Source organism: Ranitomeya variabilis, chromosome 8 (assembly GCF_051348905.1).
Source record: "Ranitomeya variabilis isolate aRanVar5 chromosome 8, aRanVar5.hap1, whole genome shotgun sequence".
Classification (NCBI taxonomy): domain Eukaryota; kingdom Metazoa; phylum Chordata; class Amphibia; order Anura; family Dendrobatidae; genus Ranitomeya; species Ranitomeya variabilis.
The window spans coordinates 131,977,250-132,001,297 of record NC_135239.1 but is presented as its reverse complement, the minus strand read 5'-3'; the positions used below and the strand labels follow the sequence as shown (position 1 = coordinate 132,001,297).

Sequence of the window (24,048 nt, the reverse complement as noted above, 5' to 3'; positions counted from 1 at the left end):
ACACCAGTTTTCTCCTTGTTCAGAGACCACCGAACATCTCCTCCTGCACCATACATGTCGTTCTTTCCTCTTCCACCTCCATGGTCCTCCTTACAGCCATAAGCAGTTCCTCCATGTTCTCCGAGGAAAAATAGTACTTCCTATCGTGTATATCAGGACTGGGGCTCTGCTCACCCTCCTGCAGAAGTTCTTCTTCCATGGACTCCTGGGAATCTGAATCTTCCTCATGACAGATCGTCCTTTTCGAGGCTGCTGGAGGGGTGCTGGGAGCAGGTATCGCTTGGGAGAAGAAAGCCATGAAGGATTTTATTTCCTGGCAGACTATCCCTTTAATGTCCTCCATTAAAGAAGAAAAGCCCTCCTTAAGTATCTTATCTGTACAGTCTTGACTTAGCTTCCTATGTGAAGTTACAAGCCTTTTTGCAGACTGCACACTTGTAGCTTATGGTCTTGGATTTACTCCTTGGGTGCAGGATCCTTGTCCCCCTGAAAGAGAGGGGAGAAGAAAAGTCCTTTATGTTCTTTATCTGCACCACAGAGGGGATCCAATGTCTGTATATTTACAGGGATCGGAACAGCGCTGGGTTCCACAGATGCAGAGCTGGAAGGACCAGAACTTTCCATACTACCACACATTTTGTCTTACTTTAATTGATCCTCTATTCGGTTCTCTCTTTATAGGACCGAACCAGTGCCTCCTCAGAATCAGAGGGACTGCTCCCCCACCATTTCCGGCGCTGAGGGATCATCAAGAAGTGTCGGTCTGCCTTCCACACCCTCGTTTCCGTTGCTTTCCACCGTGGAATGCAAAACCCAAAAGTGACATGATCAAAGGACGTGCACGGCATCTGACATCACTTCCGGCAGTCAGGACCGCATCATGCGAGCTTTAGCAAGGGAAGCCGGAAGTATGCTTCCCTTGTCGCATCCCGGCTTCTTTGACCCGGCAGGAGCAGGGAGAGGAGATGGGGCTGGAGAGCTGAGACCCCCAGCCAGAACCCCCCCCCAGACGTTACCCAAAGGCACAGACTGGGGGAAACAAAGGTCCTGAGTCCATAGGTGATCTTCTGGACCTCCTTGAAGAAAATGTCACACCATCAGGTAGGAAAACTTCCCATATAAAATCAAGTCTTCTACCGCCCCATCTTTTTCTTTGGTTCCAGCGGTCAAATTCTTTTTTTAATCCACCAAGAGGGACATTTTACATCTACCTCCCACTATTGGCAATTTCAACAATTTGTCCTCACAAGAAAGGAAAGTCATTTGCTCCCTGAAAAATAATGATTCCATTATCATCAGAGAAGCAGATAAAGGTGGGAATGTGGTACTTTGGCCCACCCACCTCTATCTTGAAGAGGCTAACAGACAACCTCATAATCCAAAATTTTATGTAAGATTGCCCTCTGATCCCACAGATGTGTTCTTAGAGAGACTGCACAAATTGATTAACCAAGCAGCATCTATGGGTACTATTTCCATTAAGGAGAAGAAATTCATGTGGGTTGATAATCCGGTCATTCCCACATTTTACCTTCTGCCTAAGGTGCACAAGAACGCCCATAAATCACCTGGCAGACCAATTGTGTCAAGTATTGGAAGTATGTGTGAATGGGTATGCACTTACATCGACTTCTTCATACATCCCATAGCAGCAACACTACCATCCATTATTAAGGACACATCTGATTTCATTAGGATTTGTCGTGAGATTACTCTAACTGGCCATGAGTTGTTGGTGACATGTGATGTTGAATCACTGTATTCCAACATCGACCATTCCCATGGCATCAAGGCTTTGGCATTCTTTCTCAACCGCCTCAGCGGAACCAACCGTTTACATGATTCCTATATCTTAGATCTTCTCAGTTTTGTACTACATCATAATTATTTCCTTTTCGACAGGACATATTACAAACAGGTGTCCGGCGTGGCCATGGGCGCACGCTGTGCGCCGGCCTACGCAAACATTTTTCTTGCATGGTGGGAAGAGACGATTGTTTTCCGTACCCAAGGTTTTCGTGATCACATCAAACATTGGGATCGTTACATAGATGACGTCTTCTTCATTTGGGTAGGCACTAAAGCAGCGTGTTCACAATTTCTGAGAGAACTCAATGATAATATGTTTAATATTTTTCTAACATATTCTTGTTCTCCGGATGCAGCAGTTTTCTGGACCTTTGTGTTCTGACGGATGGGGATAGATTGGTGACAGATCTATATCGTAAACCCACAGCGACCAATAGTCTTTTACAGTACCAGAGCTTCCATCCCCTGCATACTCGTATGGGAATTCCAGTGGGACAATTTCTCCGGGCCCACCGCAACTGTACAACAGATGAATGCTTTAAGCAACAATCCAGAGACCTAAGCAAGAGATTCCAACGGAGGGGGTAACCTCGGAAAACTATTTCCAAAGCTTTCCAGCGAGCGAAATCTTTCGATCAAGCTTCTCTTTTGATGTCTCACCCTCGGATGCAGGACTCGACAGTGAGATTCTATAGCACCAATTGGAACCAGGTGAGGCATATTGTTACCAAAAATTGGGACATTTTGACCTCAGATGCCCAAACTTCGACTTATGCGAGTCCCACACCTTTGATGATGGCAAAAAGGGCACCAAACTTACGTGACATACTTACCAGATCATTCCCCTGTGGTGATTGTACAATTTGCCCCTACATGCCACCTACAAGAGACTGTTTTACCAATCCCTCTGATAATTCAGATCATTCTCTTCATTTATATATTAACTGCAAGACATGTTTCGTAATCTACGCTATTATATGTCCCTGTCACAAAGTTTACGTAGGTCAAACCTCGCAGGAATTGAGAAGGCGGCGGCAAAAATATCTATCTACAATCAACTTGGCCCACTCTGACCTGAGAAAGGGTAAGGTTTTAACACCTATAGCAGATCATTTTCTCAAAATCCATGGATGTAATCCTACTAATACCTGCTTTTTTGGCCTACAAAAGATTCCACACAATGAAAGGGGTGGTGACCGTCGTAGATTATTATTACAATATGAAGCCCGTTGGATTTTTCGTTTAAAATCTATGTCACCTATTGGTCTGAATGAAGAGCTCTTGTATACGGTCTTTTTGGGCTAATTTTTTCTTTTTTCTTTATTCTTAATAACTGATAATATATTTATACCTACAGTCCCTCGGTTTTCTTCATCTGACTTGCTGGGATTTCCTCTGACAACCCCCTCCCTTTGGACTCACTCATCTTTGGAGCCATCTTACTTCTTTTGGACTCATCTATATTTGGAGCCGTTCATCTTACAAGGGTGCACAGTTTCCTCATTCTCTCCATCTGGCGTTTTGCGGACCCCCTCTGACAATTTTTATTAGTCTCCTCTACATTTTGAGCCATCTAGTGGCAGGTTCTATGGCCACATTTCTATGGCCACATAAATGTATACTTCTAAGGAACAACATGTTCTGGTGACTAATGAAGGACGAATTATGCCCACTGGCTGGATGCTTTGAACTACTTTAGAAGATAAAAGAGACTTTGGGAATGGTTACCTGCATATGATGGATTTTTCGATGGGGAGTCTGGAGTATCATGGTCATGCTAATTGTCATGGCATATTTGGACTCTGTTTATTTTCTTTTTTGATACCTCAGATGTGTTTTCTTGTTATCATTATATATTCCGCTATATTATCTATATACTTCACTTACTTATATTTGAATTATGGCCTTTCTTTATCTTTATGATATATATTTATATCATGTATATCATATATATATATATATATATATATTTTCTTTTCTCCCTGTGCACTTATAGAGGCTATATATATATATATATATATATATATATATATATATATATATATATATATATATATATATATATATATATATATTTTTTTTTTTTTTTTTTTTTTGCTGTATTATTGTTATGATTGCACATTGGTTATTTTGACGTCTTTCTTCCTATAGCGCCTCTGTAGGTGTCCTGGTACATTAACCAAGTCTTATTATATTATTATTTTTTCAGGTACTATTATTGTCTATACACATCTTTCTATAATTCCCCTCAATTATGCCATGCTATGCTCCATGTCCCTCTCCATTTACAGCCATGTCTCCTTCACTCCCCACCACGCATGCGCTCTTCCACTTGGTGTGCGGCCGCACATTGCGCTTGCCTGCATCCTCTCACCTCATTACCCATTCTCTGCGCATGGGCGTTTCAACCCCTCCCCCCCTCCCCTTTTTTGTCTCCACTACGCTCCTGTAGTTGCATCACTCGCATCCACCCTCTCTTCCGACCTGCAGGCGAGATCTTCAGACACCGGTATTTGATTTTGTAATCAACGCCGCTACATATAGCGGACACTCTCCACAGGGGATTCACTTTCCCTGACGAAGCTGCTCAGAGGCAGCGATACGCGTGGGATTCTCCCACACTCTTCCCCTCTCTATTTTCAGCCCTGTCATCATTGGAGTTTCTTTGCTCCTGCACAAGTGCTGCCATGCTTTTCCACAGACTCAGCTCTTTTTTGGGGGCTGCATTACCCATGATTTAGCCATCCATGAGGCAGGCTGATAACTATTTGTGCTTCGCATGGTAATTATATCTAGCACATTGTTAGCCATTTCTATCTTATTATCTCCATCATTGGAATATCTCGTTTGGCATTTTTCTCAGTGCTCTATCAGGGCTTTTACTTTGCCTGGGCATTGCTCTGTAACATATATGCTGTGGCAACTCATGTATGACAGATTTGGGGACGCCCTCATCTGGTCTTAATATATGTTGGATTGTCTTTTTGGATATATATACATTGTGTTGTTGCATTTATAGTAATTTTTCATGCATGGTGGTTATTGTTATATTGTATTCCTAGCCCTCACTTTGCATAGTTTGCTATGTCCAGGTTCATTATACTATATACAGGAGTATTATTTTGACATCTCCTCATGGGGGGAAGGGTGTTATGTTTCTATGGTTTTAATTGATTTGATATTTTCTTGTGTGTCTGTGCTACTAGCATAATAAAGTTTAGCATTTTTGTAAATATCCAGCAGGTGTGCACATTTCTATGCATTGGCTCTCTCTCTTTGGTATGGCATAGGAGACCGACAGCGCAAGGAGAGGGAAGAACCAACAGATCTCCAGCTATCCGTATTCTGTAGCGTCTGCCGGCGACAGAACACTCCTAGGATGGCCTCTTCATCCCTATAGGGACAGGAAAAACACTGGGGAAAGGAGGTAGGAAGGGCTATTTGACCTTGTTCTTATTTCCTGTCCCTATAAGGATGAGATGACATCCTCCTGTGTGCGGTCGTGCGGAGTTCAATAGAGAAAATGGCAATGAGTACCACAAGACAAAAAAAAACAAAAAAAACGTGACCCAAGAAACCCTAAAACACAAATGATGAATCGAGGCCTTAGTATCATTTATATTTTCGTGTTGGATTTAAAGAGATACACTGAGGGGGGCGTGGCCTAGCAGCATGTGAGGAGGACGTGTGCTTGCAGAGCTCCCACATGTCCTAGTTAATTACTGCTGCTAAATCCTCACAGCACAGCCAGTAATTATCTGTGGAGAGGCCCTGGGGACTGGTGGAAGTCGTCGGGCCATCGAGGGAGCATTCCAGGCGTGCAACATGCCCGAAAAAAGGTCAAAGGAGGATTACAGGAGAGATGGCCTCTGGTTCCCAAGATGGCGCCGCCGCTTCAGCACGTGCTCTGGCAGATGGAGAGACTGATAGTGCAGCCAGAAACAGAGTAGTGGCTCGTCTGCAGCAATATGCCTGAGTGGAGGAATTGGAGAAGGAATCTCCCCAAGCAGCTGGAAAAGATCCGGACACAGGAGGAAAAGGTACAGAGCAGGGGATGAGTGAAGAGGGGGAGAAGGAGACTGAAAGTGCTGGAGGGCAGAGGAACCAGGAAGCTCTGGCTAGCTGGGGAGAGCTGGTGGAACAAAATAAGAAGAAGCTCACAGCGCTGAAGCTGCAGATTGCTGCTGAGCCCACTATAAAGGACGTGCTGGTGGCTGTTATGCAGTGTGGATCAGCCAATACTAATGTGCTCACTCAGTTGGGCTTTCTACGGGAATCAATGCAAAATGTAAAACATGATCTCCACACAGTTAAGGACAGAACTGGGCAATTGGAAAAAAGAGTTGGTGTGGTTGAAAATACAGTTTCTACATCTGAGCAGCACAATAAGGAGATCACGAAAGATATTGCTGCGATTTGGAACAAAACGGATGATTTGGAGAACAGGTCCAGGCGCAATAATGTTCACATTGTCGGTGTGCCAGAACGATGCGAGGGCAAAAATCCTACTACTTTTATTGAGGCCTGGATAAAGGAGAAAGTTGACCGGACATTCTGACTCACTTGTACACGGTGGAGCGCGCTCATAGGATCCCGGCCTGTCCCCCTCCCCCCGGCCATCCACCAAGACCTATTTTGGCCAAATTAATCCACTACAGAGACAGAGACAACATTCTTCGGTTTTCAAGAGATCACCCTGAACTAACAATTGATGATTCTAGAATTTCATTTTATCCGGATTTCTCACCGACAGTGCAGAAAATGAGAGCAAAATTTGTTGATATTAAAAAACGACTGAGGGCTCTTGGCCTGAAATACTCAATGATGTTCCCGGATAAATTGCGGGTCGAGGCTGGGAATAAATCTCATTTTTTCCTGGACGCTATGGAGGCAGCTGATTGTTGTTCATTCAGATCCAACCATTTAAGAAGAGAGATGGAAGACCGCAGTGGGGAAAAGTGAACTTTTAGACATTTTAAGTGGTCTCTGTGCTCAGATGGTCGCATTGTGCCGTGGGGTGTGATCCTGTAAAATGTGGGGGGCGAGATGGGAACTAAAACGCCCGATGTTGGGGTTTTATCTATTCCAGAGGGGAGAGTACGCTTCTTCTGTGTGATGAATCCAACACAATTTAAAGTTATGTTGGGATGGGTTGTTAGGAGGGTGGGAGGGAATGGGGGGGTGTTAGGTCCTTTGATATGTGCACATATGTTAAAATAGGTTTGGCTAAGATTAACTGGATATTGTTGTGTATGACTAAAACTACTAGTTATGGGGGAGGTTAGGATTCTTAGTTGGAATGTTAGAGGGATGAAATCCCCAGTAAAAAGACAGGCGATTTTTTATTTTATTGCGCATCATAAACCAACAGTAATCTGTCTGCAGGAGACGCATCTTACCCGAGAGACACTCAATATTCTAGATAAGAGATGCATATCGGCGGGATATCACTCCACTTATTCCCAGTATTCCAGAGGGGTTAGTATACTAATTGGACGGGGTGCTCAGCTTTCATGTAATCAGGTGGTGGTGGACGAGGAGGGGCGGTTTGTTATTTTATGTTGTACCTTGTCTGCAGTTACAATGATACTCATATCTTTATATATTCCTCCGCCATATAGTAGTAAGATCATATATCAAATCCTTACTATTTTGAAAGGTTTTCCAGGGGTCCATATTTAGTGGTGGGTGATTTCAATAACATTTTAGATGCCCATTGGGATAGAGGTAGTCACGCACCTATAAAACCGGGAGGTAATTGCACACCATTTGGGGCGCTCCTGCGAGAACTAGCTTTAACTGATCTGTGGAGATGCAGGAATCCCGAGGTGTATCAGTATTCATGTTTTTCCTCTACTTTTACTTCCTTATCTCGTATCGATCTGGCCTTGGGGGATGGTCTCATGCTGGGGAAAATTAAAAATGTTGAATATTTGCCGAGGACAGTGTCAGACCATTCACCCCTGTCCACTGTGATCAAGGAAGATGACGTGGTGTCACGGGGTAGGCCTCTGTGGCTCTTAAATCCATTTTGGTTGCAGCTAGTGGATAAGATTGATATGTTCACCTCAGAATCACAGGAATTACTTCGGTTTAATGAGAACTCAGCCCCTAGTCTGGTGGTGTGGGAGACTCTGAAGGCATGCTTGCGTGGTATGTTTATTCGCGAGATTTCAAAGATTAAGTCTAGTTCAAGACAAAAATCTAAACTTGTACTTCAGGAGTTGGAGGATGCAGAGCGGGCTTTCTCAATGCAGGTCACCCCTAGCACACAGAGGAGACTTAAGGATGCTCAGTCACGAGTGACAAAAATGACTCTAGAGGTGGCCGCGCAGAAACGTATGTTCTAATCGACCCAATTCTTTGAAAGTGCAGAGAGTGTGGGGCACCTACTCTCGGTTATGATGTCAGCACAAAAAGGGTCCTCGTTCATACCTGGGCTCAGTGGTGGAGATGGGACACTTATTACAGATTCACCGGGAATTCTAAGGATTTTGAGGGTCTTTTACACTAACTTGTATTCCTCTCATTTTTGGGCTTCCATGGAAGAGCTTGTGGACTTTTTAGAAGCCGCCAGGCTCCCGCAACTTTCTGATGCGGATAGAGCTTTGTTAGATGAACCTTTGGGTTTAGATGAGCTTGAAGAGGCTCTGAACACTATATCTAATAACAAATCACCGGGGGTGGATGGCATACCAGTGGAGGTCTAAAAAAAATATAAGTCGGTTCTACTCCCAATATTATTGACTACAATTAACGATAGCCTCGGGCTTGGGGTCCTTCCGCCTTCTATGCGGGAAGCTATTATTACTGTCTTACCAAAGAAAGATAAGGATCCTACCCTCCCGGCCTCGTATAGACCAATCTCCCTTCTGACAGTAGATGTTAAGCTATTAGCAAAGGTGTTGGCCATTCGTTTTTCAAAAGTAGTGGAATCTCTAATACAATCGGATCAGACGGGATTCATGCCTCGAAAGTCAACGGCCCTAAATGTTAGAAGACTATATCTCAATATGTAAGTGGGGGAGGACAATGTGGGGAGGAGGGCAGTTCTGTCCCTTGATGCCGCTAAGGCGTTTGACAGCGTGGAATGGAAACACGGGTATTACATACCTGGTAATGTGTTTTTTCATGAGAAATGACGGCACCTCGAGAGAGGGGATCTGCCCATCAAGGACAGGAAACCTTCAAGATAAAAGGGGCGGCTCCTCTCTCCACATCAGTTGTTTTACAGAGTACGAGAGGAACTCCGCTGGTTAGTGTACACATAAATAATACATCCTATACGGTTCTATTCACCGATACCCCAGGGAGTGTATAATACAAATAATGCTAATAATGCACCCAACTAATGACTTGATCAAAAGGGTGGGAATATAAGGGTGCCGTCATGTCTCATGAAAAAACACATTACCAGGTATGTAATACCCGTGTTTTTCCATCATACATGACGGCACCACGAGAGAGTTACAGAGATTGTATTCTCTTTAGGGAGGGATCAATGCTTGTAACACTCTTCTCCCAAATTTGAGATCAGAGGTAGCAGATAGGTCTAGCCTATAATGTTTAAAAAATTTAGACGGTGAGGACCAAGTAGCCGCCTTACATATTTGGTCGATGGTAGCATCTGCTCTCTCCGCCCATGACGTCGCCATGGCCCTCGTGGAATGGGCTTTCAGACCCTGTGGAATAACCCTGCCTGCACTACTATACGCTAGAATAATGGCCTCTCTCACCCATCTAGCTATAGTCTGTTTCGAGGCTTTAAGGCCCTTCCTTGACCCCTGGAATGAAACAAATAAAGCCCTCTGTTTCCTCCAGGATTTTGTACTCTCTAAATACTGAAGGATACATCTCCTGACATCTAGGCAATGGAGTCTCTCCTCTTTCTTGTTACTAGGATTGGGACAGAAAGAGGGTAGGGTTATATCCTGAGCCCTATGGAATCTCGATACCACTTTGGGGAGAAATGCCGGATCTAATTTTAATACAACCCTATCGTCCATGATTTGTGTGTAAGGGGGGTCAGCTGACAACGCGTGCAAATCCCCCACCCTACGGGCCGATGTAAGGGCCACTAACAAAGCTGTTTTTAATGTTAGTACTTTATCTGAAGTTGTATTTAACGGTTCAAAGGGGCTTTCTATCAGGGCTGTTAACACTAAATTCAGATCCCATGGTGGAGGAGTAGGGGATGGAACAGAGTCAGCTCTACTACAGGCTCGGATAAACCTCACCACCCACCTATTGCTTGCCAGGTCACAGTTGAATAAAGCTGCTAAGGCTGAAATGTGTACTTTGAGGGTACTAACAGCTAACCCCAGATCTAAGCCCTTTTGCAGGAACTTCAGTATTGCCACTATCGGGACCTCCCCTTCCCGTATTGGCCCTGAGCTGGAGAGGAATTTCTTTCATATTCTCCCATAGATCTTGGTCGTTACTGGTTTTCTGCTGCTGAGCAAGGTGGATATTAGCCCAGGAGAGAACCTTTCTTTCTCTAGTAACGACCGCTCAAATGCCAGGCTGTCAAATGAAGCCCGGAGTTCTGCGGGTGGTTGAAGGGACCCTGCGTTAGAAGGTCCTGGTCTTCCGGGAGAACCCACGGGTCCGTCGCTGACATCACTCTCAGCCAGTAAAACCATGGTCTTTTCAGCCAGAAGGGAGCCATCACAATTACCCTGGCCTTGTCCTCCCTGATCTTCCTCAGAACTGCTGGAACTAGACATATCGGTGGGAAGGCATACAGGAGTCCTGACGTCCATTCTATACTGAAGGCGTCTACTGCCAACAGCCTGTCTGCTGGGTTCAGGGAGCAGAATCTTTGAACTTTCTTGTTGGCTTTTGAGGCAAAGAGGTCTACCCTGGGTCTTCCCCACATGTGTACTATCTGTTGAAAAACGGACTTTTTTAGGGACCATTCCCCTTGCCTCAAGTGGTTCCTGCTTAAAAAGTCTGCCTTTATATTGTCCACACCTCGAATATGCAGGGCCGATAATGACAGGAAATGCCTTTCGGCTAGAGACATGAGTCTTCTGGTTATGTGCATCAGTGACCGAGAACGGGTGCCCACCTGGTGGTTCACGTATGCGACTGCTGTCCGGTTGTCCAATAGGACCCTCACATGATGCCCTGTCAAGTGTGGAAGTAATCTCTCTAGCGCCTTTTCTATTGCTAGGAGTTCCCACTCGTTTGAGGATAGATTTTTCTCCTCTTGAGCCCAGGGATCTTGGTCCCACAGTGTGTCTGAGTGAGCTCCCCACCCCCATGGACTGGCGTCCGTTGTGATCACTTTGGAGGCTGTGAATGTCCAGGGGACTCCTCTTGGAGATGACTATCTGTAACCACCATCTGAGAGATTGGAGCACGGAGAGTGAGCTTCTGCTCTAGCTGCCCCTGAAGTTCCAGGTCGTTCTGCAGCACACACCATTGCAGTTCTCTTGCATGGAACTGGGCCCATTTTACTGCCGGTATGCAGGAGGTTAGGGACCCCAATACTGACATGGCCCTTCTCAAAGTCATCTCTGGTTTTGTTAATGTTGTTATAATCATCTGCTTGATTTTTTCCTCTTTTTCTTCTGGGAGGCAACATTCCTGCGCCACGGAGTCTACCGTTATCCCCAGGAAATTCTGGACCATTGCTGGCTCTAGTTTGGATTTCTTGAGGTTTAGTTGCCATCCCAGTGTCTGTAGAGTGTCCATCACTATCCTGACCTGCTCCTGACAGTGAGAAAAGTTCTTCCCTACAATCAGGAAGTTTTCGGAAAGGTTTTCTTTTTGTCCCCGGCTTTCTCTAATGCTACGTTCACATTAGCGGCGGGCGCCGCAGCGGCGCCGCATGCGTCATGCGCCCCTATATTTAACATGGGGGCGCATGGACATGCGTCGCACTTGCGTTTTGCGCCGCATGCGTCGCTGCGGCGCCCGCGTCCGGGCGCAGAGGACGCAAGTTGCATTTTTGCTGCGTCCAAAATCAATTAAAAAAAGGACGCATGCAGCGCAAAACGCAGCGTTGTGCATGCGTTTTGCTGCGTTTTTGTTTGCGTTGTGCGCTGCGGCGCCGACGCTGCGGCGCACAACGCAAATGTGAACGTACCGTAATACCTCGTCTAATGCCGGTCCGAACAGGAAGTTCCCCTCACAAGGCAAAGAGCAAAGCTTCATCTTTGCCTGTGTATCTCCTGGCCAGCATTTAAGCCATACGGCACGGCTTCCTGTGTTGGCTAAAGCTGCTGATTTTGCTGCTAGTCTAGCCGAGTCTGCTGATGCTTCAGCTAGAAACACTGCCGCTGCTCTCATGGTTGGTATTGCCTCTAGGATAGTCTCTCTGGGAACTTTTTGCTATACCTGTTCCTCCAGGTTGTCTATCCAGACTTTTAAGGATCTGGCTACACAAGTGGCCGCGATAGCTGGCCTTAGTGCTCCTGCCGAGGCTTCCCATGCCGTTTTCAGGGAACTATCCACTTTCCTGTCCAGAGGTTCTTCTAGATAAACTAGGTCCTCGAATGGCAGGGAGGATTTCCTGGCAACCTTTGAGACTGCCACATCAATCTTAGGGGCTCTATCCCAAGATGAGGACGCCTCCTCCTCAAATGGATACCTTCTTTTTAGGGAGGTGGTTATCTGGGACTTTTTCTCCGGTTTTTGCCATTCCCTTTTAATCAATTCTTGTAATTGTTCATTAATAGGGAATGACCTCCGTTTTCTCTTCTGTAGACCACTGAACATAAGTTCCTGGGCTGCCTTTTTAGCCTTCTCATCTACCAGCCCCATGGTAGAGCGAACGGCTTTTATAAGTCTATCCGTAGCCTCTGCTGGAAATGCATCCTCCTCCTCTGAGCTACTATCTGAGCAGCGAGCTGTATCCGAGTCCCCCTCCGACTCCGAGGAATCTCTTTGGGATGCTACTGAGGGGCTGGATCTGTCCCTAGATCTGGCATCTGTGTCGGCTGTCTGTAATGCTTTTACGGACTTAGAGACCTCGGACTGGATCAGAGATCTTAGGCTGTCCGTAAAGGAGGGTGTTTCCTCCGCCACCGTCCAATTGATACACTCCTGACACAGTCTTTTACCCCAAGATGTCTTTAAAGGCTTTTTACATAAGGGACACTCCTTATTTTTAGTTTTTCCCTTATACTTTTTGGGGACCTCCTATACTCCACCCCGCAATGTATGTAAGAAAAGAGAGATACGATAAGAGAAAAGAACAGACATTAGAGTGCTGGACTTTCTCGCAGTTCACTCACCACTCGGACGCTTTCAAAGTACGGGTACCGGATCCGGAGGTTGGCTGGTTTTCTCCGTGTCTCCCAATGAGACTAGGGACCCCTCCTTGGTATGGCGATCCGTCCGTACAATGTCCGAGCGGCTTCTGCTGCTGCCACGGCGAATCTGGCTCTTTTCACTTGAGCGAGACCGCCTCTCCTGCACCTCTTGCTGTGGCATCAAATGCTCTGGTGAAAAACTCTCCATTATACACACCACCACGCAGCAAGAGCAGTCACCTTCAACCTGGCCTGGTTTAGTGACACAGGGCAGCACTTCTGGCTCGTTTAAATAGATTCACTTCCCCCTTTTTTTTTTTTTTTTTTTTAAATGGATCACCTGGTTGATCCTGCCTTTACTGGTCGCTTCAGTAATCAGGTGTATATTCACACCTGTCATGAATGATTGCCTGGCTGATCGTGCCTGCACCACTTCCGGTGCTCCTATATGCAATCAATCACCTGGTTGATCCGGCATCTGCCGCCGTTAGCGCAATGCCTGCGCTGTATAATTATGCCAGAGCGCGCACCCGGCAACCACCTCCGGTGCGTGCTATTAGATCCACCATACACCTGGTTAATCCTGCCTCCGAGTGCTGCTGCCGGGTCCTGCGCGTGCACACGGCTATTATTTCCGGTGCACGCTCCTTCACTTCCGGGCGCTCACCCGGCCTTTACTTCCGGTGCGCGCCTTAGATTCTGGCCCCCCCTGCCCCTCTGCCCGCATTAAACGTTCCGCGTGCTGCCGCCGAGCGCACGCACGTACCTCCATTCCCGGATACCTGGTGCCGGCTGGAGGGAGGCTTCCGGGAGTGTCCACGCCACAGATGTCAGGCAGCGCAGTTACCTCTTAACTCACCACTCTCCGGATACCGCTTCAAACCGCTCTGTGTAGCCTCAGGTACCGTCAGGGAGGAGGGGGAAGGGGGGAGACCTGCTTTTTGAAACTCAACAGGGAGGGCCCCACCTCCGAGGAGACTTACTAAGCCCGGGCACCGATGTGCCTTACGGGCTGCATGGCCACCTTTGTTCAACAGGGGGGCACCATAAGGTGACGCCCGTGGACAGCAGGATTTTTAACTCGACAGGGGGGAGCGCCACCTGCGGCTCCCGTGGAGAATCTTCACCCGGGCGTTCGCCTCACGGGCTGTGGCCATGCTTCACTCAGGGGGGGCATGGTATACATGGCCCCCGAGGCGACTACCGGTACTTGGTGATGGGTGTAGCAGACCAGTGCCTGCCCAAATCCACCCGACCCAGGCATCCTCTTGTCTTCATCAGAAGTCCTTCCATCTTGAGGGTTCCCCTTCAAGGACAGGAAACCAACTGATGTGGAGAGAGGAGCCGCCCCTTTTATCTTGAAGGTTTCCGGTCCATGATGGGGGGATCCCCTCTCTCGTGGTGCCGTCATGTATGATGGAAAAAATGGTAATTAGACATACCGGTAATTATATTTCCAGGAATCCATCCTGACAGCACCATGGAGGACGTCCTTCTTATCCATAGTGGGACAGGAAACCACGAGAGTTTAAAAAGGACCCTCCCCCTTCCACCCTTCAGTGATTTTCCAAAGTAACACTTCTGGATGGATGCAAAAAATAATTTATTTGAACATAAACATTATACAAATGTTACTTCACATAAGTATGCATTACATGTAATATAGGGAGGGAACTACCAGTGCTGTCAGGATGGATTCCTGGAAATATAATTACCGGTATGTCTAATTACCGTTTTCCAGGTCACCACCTGACAGCACCATGGAGAAGTACCAAAGGAGACTTTTTGGTCCTAGGGCGGGACTACTGCATGAAGCACCTTCCTGCCAAAGGCTAGCTGAGATGACACTAAGTCTAGTTTGTAATGCTTGGAAAAGGTACTGAGACTAGACCAGGAGGCAGCCCTGCAGATCTGATCTGCTGAAGCTCCTCCTTTCTCTGCCCATGAGGCGGCTATCGCCCTAGATGAATGAGCCTTTAAGTTGTCTGGGGGATTCTTACCCTGTGCTTTATAAGCTAGGCTAATAGTGGACCTAATCCATCTAGCAATGGTAGACTTTGAGGCTTTTTTCCCCCTATTTGGGCCTCCAAATAGAACGAACAAATTAGTATCCTGTCTCCATGCCCTAGTCGCCTCTAAGTACTTAAGGACAGTTTCCCTTACATCCAAGTTATGATAAAACATTTCTTTCTGGTTTTTGGGAAACTGACAGAAAGATGGAAGTACTACCTCCTGATTTATGTTTGAGTCTGAGACGACTTTCGGAAGGAAGCCTGGGTCAAGTTTTAAAACTAGCCCATCATCAAAAATTTGCAGATAGGGGTTTTGAATAGAGAGGGCCTGGAGTTCTCCTAGTCTCTTAGCTGACGTAATGGCCACTAGGAACGCCGTTTTGAGAGAAAGATTAGAGATGTTTATATCCTCAGCTAAGTCAAAGGGATTTTTGCATAATTCATTAAGGACCAGGTTAAGATCCCAAGGTGAGATGGTTTTCCTGATCGAGGGCCTTAGCATTAAGACTGCCTTGGAAAAACGAGCAATCCAGGGGTGGGAGGCTAGAGAGGAGTCATAAAATACACTGAGGGCTGTCACTTGGACCCTCAGAGTACTTGGTTTAAGACCCTTCCTAAACCCCTGCTGCAAAAAAATCAAGGATCTTGGGAATGTTAGGGCGATCAAGATCAACTATCGTATCTCCACAAAAACTGCAGAACCTCTTCCAAATTTTTAAATAAATTGCAGAGGTTACTGGCTTTCTACTTGCTTGGAGAACGGAGATGACTTCTTCCGATAGACCTCTTGCTTTCAAGATCTGGCGCTCAGGATCCAAGCCGCTAAATCGAGGCTGTCTGGGTCCTGATGAAGAATCGGGCCCTGGAGAAGTAGATCTCTTCTTTTTGGAAGAAATAGAGGTTTTTCCACTGCTAGCTTCTTCAATAAGGGGAACCAGCTCCTCTTGGGCCAGAACGGAACCACTAGGATGACCTGAGCTCTGTCCTCGTATATCTTCCTCAGGACTCTTGGGATAAGTGCAAGAGGGGGAAAGGCATATAAGAGACCCCTGCTCCATGACTGGGAAAGTGCGTCTACTCCTGTCGGACCTTCCCGAGGGTTTAGTGAGTAGAAGGTTCTGACTTTTGCGTTCTCTCTGGTGGCGAATAAATCCACCTCTGGAGTTCCCCATCGCTGGCATAGTTCGTTGAAAACTTCGTTGTTTAGCTCCCATTCTGTGGCTGACAGCTTTCTCCTGCTCAGAAAATCCGCCACCTGGTTCCTTGATCCTTCCAGATGAACTGCTGAAATCGAGAGAACTCTTCCCTCCGCCCACCTGAAGATTCGATCTGCAAGATGCTGTAATCTTAGATGCCTCGGACCCCCCTGATGCCGTAGGAAGGCTACCGTCGTTGTATTGTCCGAGAAAACTTTCAGGTGCTTGTTCTTTAGCAGATCTCGGGCTGAATAGAGGACCTTCCAGACAGCGTGAAGTTCTCTGTGATTCGAGGAATTCATGCTTTCCTCTGGGTTCCACTGTCCTTGATAAAATCTTCCTAGGACCTGACCACCCCATCCTTGTTGACTTGCGTCTGTGGTCACCGTGACAGCCGGAGAGAGGATCCATGGTACCCCGACTTGTAGGTTTTCGGGGACCGTCCACCATCGGAGGGATCGTCTGACCTGATGGGAAAGACGGAACTCCCTGTCCAGAGATGTCTGTCTTCTGTCCCAGGAAGCGAGGACTGCTCTCTGTAGGTGACGAGAATGAAATTGACTCCAGTTGACACAAGGAATGCAGGCCGTCATCAACCCCAGGATCTTCATTGCGTCTCTGATGGACACTCGGCTTTTTGAAAAATGGTGAATTCTTCTTATAATGTCGACCCGCTTCTTGTCTGGAAGAAAAGACTCTCTGGCATTTGAGTCTAGGATAACTCCTAGAAATTTTATTTTCGATTTGTGGGTTAGGTGAGATTTTGACCAGTTCACCACCCAGCCTAATTTCTGCAGAGTGGAGATCACCAATTGACAGTCGATCTTGAGCTGCCCTACAGAATCTGCTGTCAATAGGAAATCGTCTAGATAGGGTACTATCGTGACATTCCGATTCCTCAGATAAGCCACTATCTCCACGACGATTTTTGTAAAGACTCTGGGTGCTGTTGCCAACCCGAAGGGGAGGCAGCAAAACTGGTAATGGTAGATCCTTCCGTCTTTTTCTATCGCAAATCTGAGATATTTTTGGTGATCTTTGTAAATTGGAACATGGTAATATGCACTCTTTAGGTCTAAGGTGCACATTACCATGTCTTTCCCTAAAAGGGGAATTGTGGAGCGAATGGATTCCATTTTGAACCTCTTGTACACCAGATATTTGTTTAGGGGTTTGAGGTTTATTATGGTTCTGGATTCTCCAGAGGGCTTTTTTATAGAGAAGAGGCCTGAATAATGACCCCTTCCTATTTCCCCCTGAGGAACTGGGGATATTGCTGCCATCTGCAGAAGATCCTGAATGTCCGACCACATAGGGGAGACGGAAGAGAGATGTACGTTGGACACGAAATATCTTTCTGGGGGAAGAGAGCTGAACTCTATCTTGTACCCCTGAGATATGACCTGGCGGACCCAAGGACTTCTGGTAATCTTCTCCCATTGTACCCGAAAGCCCAATAGTCGCCCTCCTATTCTGATGGCGTCATTTCTTTCGAAATTCTGTTCTGGAAGTCGAGGGACCTGAATCCCTATTCCTGTTCCTGTCTCCCCCTTTCTGATAGCTCCACCTCCCTTGCTTGCCTTTACCCCTGTAGTCTGACCTCTGACCATAATAGGGTCTGCGAAAGGGCTGGTATTTTCTCTTTTTTTCCTCTGGAAACCCCTTATTCTCGTCAGAAGCTTTTTCCAGGATGTCGTCAAGGATAGGTCTTTAGACCCTTCCTCCTAAGAACGGGATGGCGCACAGCTTGTTCTTAGAACGAACGTCACCTGACCAATTTTTCAACCAAATAGCACGTCTGGCTGCATTCGACAAAGACTGACCCCTGGCTGTAAATCTAACCGATTCTGCCGTAGCATCTGCTAAAAAACCGGTTGCTAGCTTCAACAGAGGAATTGCCTTAATAATGGTTTCTCTAGGGGTTTTAGCCGACAACTGATCCTTCAAGTCATCTACCCACAAATGCATTGCCCGCGCTACAGACGTGGCCGCTATGTTCGTGCGGATTACCGCTGCCGAACTCTCCCAGGACCTTTTTAAGAGTCCATCCGCTTTGCGATCCATCGGCTCCTTTAAGTTAGAGGAGTCCTCAAATGGAATGGCGGTTCTCTTAGAAACCTTCGCCAGAGGAATGTCAATCTTTGGGATATCCTCCCAGTCCTTGACATCTTCATGATCAAAAGGGAGGCGGAGTCTAAAGTCTTTAGGAATTGATAATTTCTTTTCTGCTTCCTCCCATTCCTCTATAATCATAGAGCGAATGTGAGCATTGACAGGAAAGACCTTTGAGGTGTGAGAACGCAGCCCCCCGAACATCTCGTCCTGCACTGACCGGGTAGATGTGGGTTCTTCAATTTGCATAGTCTGTCTAACAGCACTCAACAGTTCCTCAATATCATTAGATGAGAAAAGATATTTTTTCCCCTTCTCTGGGGGATCTCTGCTCAATTCCTCCTCCTCTAGGTCAGATTCAAAAGAGCTGTCCTCGGACGACAGATCTGATTCTCTCTGCCTTTTCTTGGATTTCTGCGAATCCTGGGGGTCAGACTGCATGGGCTGGGGAAACGATAGGCTGGATATTGAAGCCTGCACTTCTTCTCTGATTATGGTCCTCATGTTCGTCATCAGAGCGGCCTGCTTTTCCCCCAAGATACGACTGGTGCACGACTCGCATAGGGACTTCTGCCAGGAGTCTTTCAGTTTTACGGCACAGAGGGGACATTTCTTGCCTCTCCCGGATCTCTTAACCACTGAGGCCTATAATATATAATATATATAGTGGTAATTCCTACACGGCCTCTTCTGTGAGGGAGCAGGGCCTGGGACTTACATGTGCCTGGGGCTCCTGCTGCGTTTCAAGCTTAGGATTATCCTCCATTTTGCTCGACGAGCCCCCAAGCCCACACATACCTTTTATACCGCTGCCGCCATGTTCCGGACCTCCCTCGCTCCAGGGTAGAAGGAGATGACGGACGCCGACCCATGCTGCCGGCCGCGACCCGGAAGTGACGAGCGCAGCAGCCATGAACCGGAAGTGACTCGTGCAGGAGCGCGATCCCGAAGCGCCGCGCTCTCCCTGCCGTCACTCCGATTCCCGCTCTCCAAGATGATCTGCTGCCATACCCCCGTAAGCGCTTGGCCAGGATTCCATCCCGCAGAGGCGCCATTCTGCAGATACATCAGAGGTCTTGCGTCCAAGGTCGAGAGCCCCCCCAGGGGGGAAGCGACCCATAAACCAGGAGCAGCGCTACACCGGTTAAAGCTGAGTGACCCTATAGTACGGGTATCAGCTTGGCAGATTCTTCCAGCGGGAAGGAAGAGGCCGAGCCCCCCCGATCCACGCTGTCTGCACGGAACTGACAGAACTCTCGTCGTTCCCATCCACAGTGGGACAGGAAAAACACTGAAGGGTGGAAGGGGGAGGGTCCTTTTAAACTCTCGTGGTTTCCTGTCCCACTATGGATAAGAAGGACGTCCTCCATGGTGCTGTCAGGTGGTGACCTGGAAATACCTGTTTGCTACTCTTCAGTGCATGGGTTTTGGTCCAGGCTTTATTGGTTGGATTAAGCTTTTGTACTCAGAACCGTCGGCAAGAATACGAGCGAATGGACTGTTATCAGAGCCCTTCAATCTGTATAGGGGTACGAGGCAGGGTTGTGCTCTGTCTCCGCTGCTTTTCGCCCTGGCGGTGGAGCCTTTGGCTTTGAGGATAAGACTTAGCCCAGAAATTGAGGGGTTTAGATACGGGACATTAGAGGAGAAAGTGGCTCTCTACGCCGATGACATTCTCCTGTTTTTGGCTGACTGACGAATCGCTCAATGGAGTAATGTCACTTTTTGCTGCATTTGGGGCTATATCGGGTTTGGCCATAAATTGGGAAAAGTTTGCTATTTTACCATTAGACCCAACTGTGGTTAGAGCTCCACAGTAGTGTCATGTTTTAAATTCCTGGGTATCAATGTATCAAACAACATATTAGATTATGAACGCTTAAATCTTTCCCCACTTGTGGCTAGGATTAAACAGAAGATTAAGGCCTGGACTAAGTTACATTTGTCAATAGTTGGGAGAGTGATCCTGTTGAAAATGGTGATTATGCCTCAGCTTTTATATGTTCTTCATAACTCCCCAATTTGGCTTCCCCAAAATAGGTTCTTTAAAATTAATGCACTGTTTAGGGAACTTATATGGTTGAACAAGGGTGCGAGAATTAAGTTAGAGCACTTACAAAGGAGTAAGGATGAGGGAGGGTTGGCATTGCCTAACCCTTGGCAATATTTTTTATCTTCCCAGTGTCAACATCTGGCAAGTAGAATGGAGGACACATCTGTGGAAATAGGGGGAGGTCGAGGGATTCTTCAGTTTCTGGGGGGTCGGGGTCCCCTATTGTCTAAGTTAGAGGCGAATAAATTTAAACCGTGGGTGTCTAAATTTCCGACGGTAATGCTTATGGTCAAAGTGTGGAGTAAAATTAAAAGTTTAAGGGGAATTACTGGGTTCACGAAGTATACCCCTATATGGGATAATCCATATCTGCCGTAATTGAGGACATTGAAGGGGTTTGCGCAATGGCGATGAGTGGGTATCTGGTGGCTCTCACAGCTGATAGATGGGGGTGTCTTTAAATTATTTTAGGACTTACGAAAGGAGTTCTCACTTCAGCATTCTATATTTTATCAGTATTTACAAGTAAGACACGCTTATATAATGCAGACTCATATACACTCTATTATACATCATGATACTGTTATTAATAGGCTCGGTTTACAGGCATCTACAAGGGGACTAATTTCATTCATGTACGGGGAGCTCCTTTCGAGGGTCGAGGGTGCTATTAGGTCACCCGATACCTGCATTAGCAAAATGGGAACAACAAGTGGGGGGGATTTCGGTAGATCAATGGGAGTCAATAATGCAAATGATCCCTAAGTGGTCCCTCAGTGAGCCTAACCGTCTGTCTCAACTATATATCCTTTATAGGACTCCTAAGTGGCTGTTTGATTTGGGTCTAAGGCCAAATTCAAAATGTCCCAAGTGTACGCTCGATAATGCAGATATCCTACATACGTTCTGGACGTGTCCCTGTATACAAATATTCTGGATTATGGTTCTCAACTTAACATATATTGCCACAGAGCAGGATATTCCCAGAGATCCTATTGTCTGTGTGCTTGGATATGTTGAGGAGGCGGGAGGAGATGATTATTCCCAAATAGCTGTTGCCAGAATGCTTTTTACAGCTAGAAAATTAATAGCATATCACTGGATCTCAGACAAAGTTCCCACGAGGAAAGAATATGTAAATAAGCTAAACCTCATACTCTGCAGAGAGAAGGCCATTTATCTTAACCCTAGAACGCATACCCATAGAGATCTACACATTCACGCACCTGGGGCCTTTTAGGCCTGTTTACAATTATCATGGAATAACTCAAATAAAAATACTTTTCAAAGTTTATTGCAAAGTAAGGATGCATTCCCACTAGCGCAGGGGTCCGCCAGGACGGGATTCCGTAATGGATCTGGCCTCCTAGTGACCCCAGCTAAGGCTGGCGGATGCATACCTGGGGCCTCGCAGGCCTGCCAGGTTACTTGTTTTTTATTTTCTGTAAAATTACTTTAGTTAGAATTTTGAAACTCTAGGTATTCCTCAGGTATATAGTTGTTAGTAATTTCCAGTTGTTCATATATTTTTATGTTATAGGCATTTCGGTATAACAACCTTTTTTGGGGACTACCCCATATTCACGCACCTGGGGCCTTTTAGGCCTGTACTAGGTTTACATGTGATACTCAGTATTTTTGTCTGTATTGTTGCTGGCCCCAGGTATGCATTCTAGGGTTAAAAGGGGTAGACCGGCAGTGTGAGAAAATTTGGGCAGGATGGTTGAATGTTCCGGGCTTACAGTCTAAGTTTATTCTCGTGATACCATGTTTATATCACCCTGAAAGTGATTTAGTTGTACTCCATGACTGGTGCCTTGGGATATGTGCCTTATCTATGTCTGCATTTTTCTTCTGATATATTTTATCATTGGACCAGGGTTGGATAGGGGGGGGAGCGGTTGGGAATGAGGAAAAGATTGTGGGGTTTTTGGAAAATACTCTGTTATGTTCTGAAAACTTTAATAAAAAATATCTGATTAAAAAAAAAAAAAAAAGAGATACACTGAGGGTAAGCTACCATATGCTAGTTTCTAAAAGCACACTATTGCAACATCTATAAACAAATAATTTTAAGGCAAGAAAGAAGATGATTTGATTTACTCACTTGATGATAAATTTCCATATATTTGCATGTACAGCATGATCCATTTTAGAAACGATGACACAAATATCTAAGAATGTATGCACAACTGTATAAAAAGATACAATATAGAAATGTTATTACTATGAAAAAAGTTGTAGAACAGTGAAAGTAAAACAACAATGGGGAGCAGTGACCAAGCAAAGCAAGAATAGGGACACTCCATAATGTGAAACTGTATGGCAAAACTACTGTATGTATAATATTATCTGGTAGATATTGCAGCCATCGGGAATTAAGGTGCATAGTTTAAAGGGAGCCTGTCATGTAAAATAACGCTATTATCCTGCAGATATGGGGTTAATCTGCAGATTAATAGCGGGCCGACCGTGTGATGCCGACACCAAGAACCCCCTGCTGGGAGGAGATGGAAAACAAATAAAATCAAACATTTTTTGGTATCACTGTAGTTGAACTGATGTGGAGAATCATATTGGCAGGTAATTTTTACCACACAATTAGCACCATAAGAACAAAACTCGAATAATGGCTACATTGCAAGTGGGTATTTTTTCACCATTCACCCCACAAACTTTTTTTTCCACATTTTTTCAGTGCATTATATGGTAAAATGAATGGTATAGCTCAAAACTCCAATTTGTCCCATATAAAACAAGCCTTAATTTAGCTATGTCAAAAGAAAAATAAAAGAAGGGGATGAAAGAAAGAGTGCAAAATGAAAAGTTTGTTGCCCTTGAAAGGGTAATTTCATTGTTCAAAACCTAAAGCAGCTAGTAAGCATCAGTGACCCTGCTCGGCTATGTGCTCAATGCTTCTTGAGGCAGTGAAAAATGACACGTTTTTCCAGGGGAAATTGCTTTAGAAAAATGCTCTGTGGGGAATTTCAAAGTTTTTTTTCCTGAAGCGTTTTTTTCAGGCTTTTGATTGGACATTGCCTACTTTGGAGCAGAGTCCATCAAAAGCCACTTGTACTTTTTCTCCAGTTAGAGGTAATTGAAAAAAGCCGGATTACTCACCGGTAATGCTCTTTTAATGAGTCCACGACAGCACCCCACATGAGAGAGGGATCCGCCCATAGGAACAGGAAACCTACAGAATAAAAGGAGGCGGTCCCCTCTCCTCCTCAGTTTAGTTTACAGAGTATAAAAAGGGAACCGCACAAGCTTTAGTATTAATTCTTATTCAGTAAAATATCTTAAAAAACTCTATACAACCATTATTTGTGAATTAAAGAAAGGGCTGTGCATAATCAGGGAGGGTTGTAAATGGGTGCTGTCGTGGACTCATTAAAAGAGCATTACCGGTGAGTAATCCGGCTTTTTACCCTTCGCCACGACAGCACCCCACATGAGAGACTTTCAGAGAGTCATTACTCGGGTGGGACAACTGTACTAAGCACAGCTCTACCAAAGGTCAAATCAGAAGATGAAGATAGATCAAGTCTATAATGGTTGTAAAAGGTAGAAGGTGTAGACCAAGTTGCGGCCTTACATATTAGATG

At 45.8% G+C, this 24,048-nt stretch overlaps 1 protein-coding gene across 2 annotated transcripts in view; it reads right to left on the bottom strand.

Annotated features, from left to right (window-relative positions):
• FIRRM (FIGNL1 interacting regulator of recombination and mitosis) overlaps window positions 1-24,048 on the bottom strand; it is a 983,706-nt gene that overhangs the window by 783,153 nt on the left and 176,505 nt on the right. For both annotated transcript variants that reach the window (XM_077276297.1, XM_077276298.1), the window contains exon 7: window positions 22,551-22,635. In XM_077276297.1, the coding sequence (XP_077132412.1) occupies window positions 22,551-22,635 (85 nt within the window). The remainder of the gene's footprint in view (window positions 1-22,550; window positions 22,636-24,048) is intronic.